The sequence below is a fragment of the Odontomachus brunneus genome, unplaced genomic scaffold (assembly GCF_010583005.1).
Source record: "Odontomachus brunneus isolate Ranch 3 - 2012 unplaced genomic scaffold, Obru_v1 Obru_scaffold_344, whole genome shotgun sequence".
In the NCBI taxonomy this organism is placed as follows: Eukaryota; Metazoa; Arthropoda; class Insecta; order Hymenoptera; family Formicidae; genus Odontomachus; species Odontomachus brunneus.
Window position 1 is genome coordinate 53,681 of NW_022639794.1, and position 2,232 is coordinate 55,912.

The window sequence follows — 2,232 nt, forward strand, 5'->3', positions numbered from 1 at the left end:
TCGGTTGCGCGATAACCGAGTTGTTCGCTTCCTGAGCCTCAGGTCGCTGGCTCGTGTGAAGCAACGTGTGATGGCGAGCTTGACAATTTCGACACGAATATTTGCTTTTGCATTCTCTAACTGAGTGCCCTTGACTTAGGCAATTGAAGCAACGCCCATGCTTCCGAACGAGCTCGCGACGCTGAGACACGCTCCCTCGCACAAAGGTCTGACACGCGCTGAAGAAATGTCGCGCCTTGCATATCGGACATGCAGAATCGGGCGACGCGGCCGCGGTCGCGACAGTCACCCGACGTATCGGAGCAGTTCCTGAAGCAGTCTTGATAGCGGGGGAGCTTGCAATCTCCTCAAGAGCTCGCGCACGGCATGCAAGAAAAGCACTCAAATCTTTAAACGACGGAGGATCGAGTTGGTCGATCGTCTTAAGCCGCCACGCCTTTTTAGTAACCGGATCGAGTTTTTGAACTATAATGTGTACTAATATGTCGCTCCACAGTTCATCCGGTGAACGTGGAAGCTGAGCAAGCGAAGTGACAGCAATATTCGCGCAGTCTCGAAGTGATTGCAACTCCGACGCAGACTCTTTATGAACAGTCGGCAGATTTAATAATTTAGACAAATGCAATTGCAAGAGTCGCCCTTTATTTTCGAAACGCGACACTAGAGTTTGCCATGCGATCTCAAAATTCGCGGCGGTGATAGGCATGTTACCGAGACTGTTCAGCGCTTGCCCTCGCAAACACGAAGAGAGAAAATGCATGCGAGCGAAATTATTTAAGTCCGGGTTTTGAATGATGAGCGACGAGAACCGATCGCGGAACTGCTCCCATTCCTCGAGGTTTCCGTCAAACGGAGGCAGACGAATATGCGGAAGTTGTGCGAGAGACAACGCGGCGACATTTGACCGAAATTGACCGCTGTGCAAGGAATCATTGCTGGGACTTACAGGCGGCTCGATCTCCTCCAGAATTTCCGACATAAAGTCAACGGTGCATTGGTACATCTCTTCCGTCGACTCGTAGCGGCGCTCCACGAAGTAGTCCTGGGTTTGTTGAATGGGCGACGGAACAGTCTCCAGGAGCACGGTGTTCCCGTCTTGGAATTGCCGCCAGAGATCCTTTAGAGCTGAGAGTCGCGACCGTACCTTTGCCGGTGTTAGGTTGGTCCGCCCAAGTTTTTTGAAGTTGTCGAGCGACCGCTCGATCGATCGCTGCAGCTGTAGTTGACGTGTAAACGTCTCGCTCATCGTGAATCACTCGCTCCCACGACACTACAACCTCAATCCGGCTCGAAGGACCAGCTTTTTGTTTCGGAGTCGACTTAGGTCAGTCGAGGACCGAAGTAAAGCGCCGGTTGTGCCTTGCGCAAGGCAGAGGAGTAGTGCGGAGGAAATAAGTAGCCACGAGGTTAGACGGAGATTAAGTTGTATGAGTCACTAAGTTTTATGATAGTTATTTATTAACTTGTAAAGCTGTCGGTGCACAGTTCGCCCGGTCTCACGTTAAGCGAAATTCGGAAATCTTCTGCGAGCTCGTGTGCCGAGGGCCGTATGTAGCGCGGCGGAAATCTTGCCGAGAATCTAATCGATCCTCAATCGACGGAAATCTTGCCGCGAAACGACGGAAATCTTGACTGCGCGGCCCTGAGCTCGTTTACGCGCGCGGCTGAGACCGACGACTTACTTTAAAAGACGATTCACACTTAACAACGATAAAATTAACAAAAGATTAAAGTTAGAGTCCGAACGTCGCGCGAGCGTTCGGAGAGCGCAATTTACGGCTATATTAGCTTGACGTTAACGACTCTCGGTCGACAATCCACTCGGTTTTGCCCAGTCGCGAGCGATGCAAGACAGTTTTTGGTCGGCAAGCGAGTCACTAGAGCCTGGAACGCGTAACGATAATGAAAGAGCGACAGCTCGTGGAGACGCGATCCAGGAGAAGGAATCTCACGGATTCCGATTACGAGCTGTGAAATCCCCTGTGGGATGTGAGCTCGAGAGAACCCGCCGCGATTTAACTGACCGATTTGTGTAAAAAAAAAACTAAGTTGATTTGCACTGATTAGCGTTTGGAAGAATTGTACAGTCGAAGTGAAGAGCCGCTTTGAGCGGTCGCATTTATACCGAATTTTGAAAAGGCTAAGACGCGAGTGGATTGGACCAGCGAAGCAAAGCGAAAAACGGTTTTTGCCACGAGAGCGAGTCTACATTACCTTATTTGGGCATTAGTC

General features: G+C 50.7%; 1 protein-coding gene across 1 annotated transcript in view; it reads right to left on the reverse strand.

The window, feature by feature from the left end:
- The window catches only part of LOC116853521, a gene marked incomplete at its 3' end in the record, with an annotated part of 3,951 nt that extends 2,705 nt beyond the window's left edge, over positions 1-1,246 (reverse strand). Inside the window, exon 1 of the mRNA XM_032834650.1 lies at positions 947-1,246. Within this exon, the coding sequence (XP_032690541.1) occupies positions 947-1,246 (300 nt within the window). The remainder of the gene's footprint in view (positions 1-946) is intronic.
- Positions 1,247-2,232: the final 986 nt, after the last annotated feature.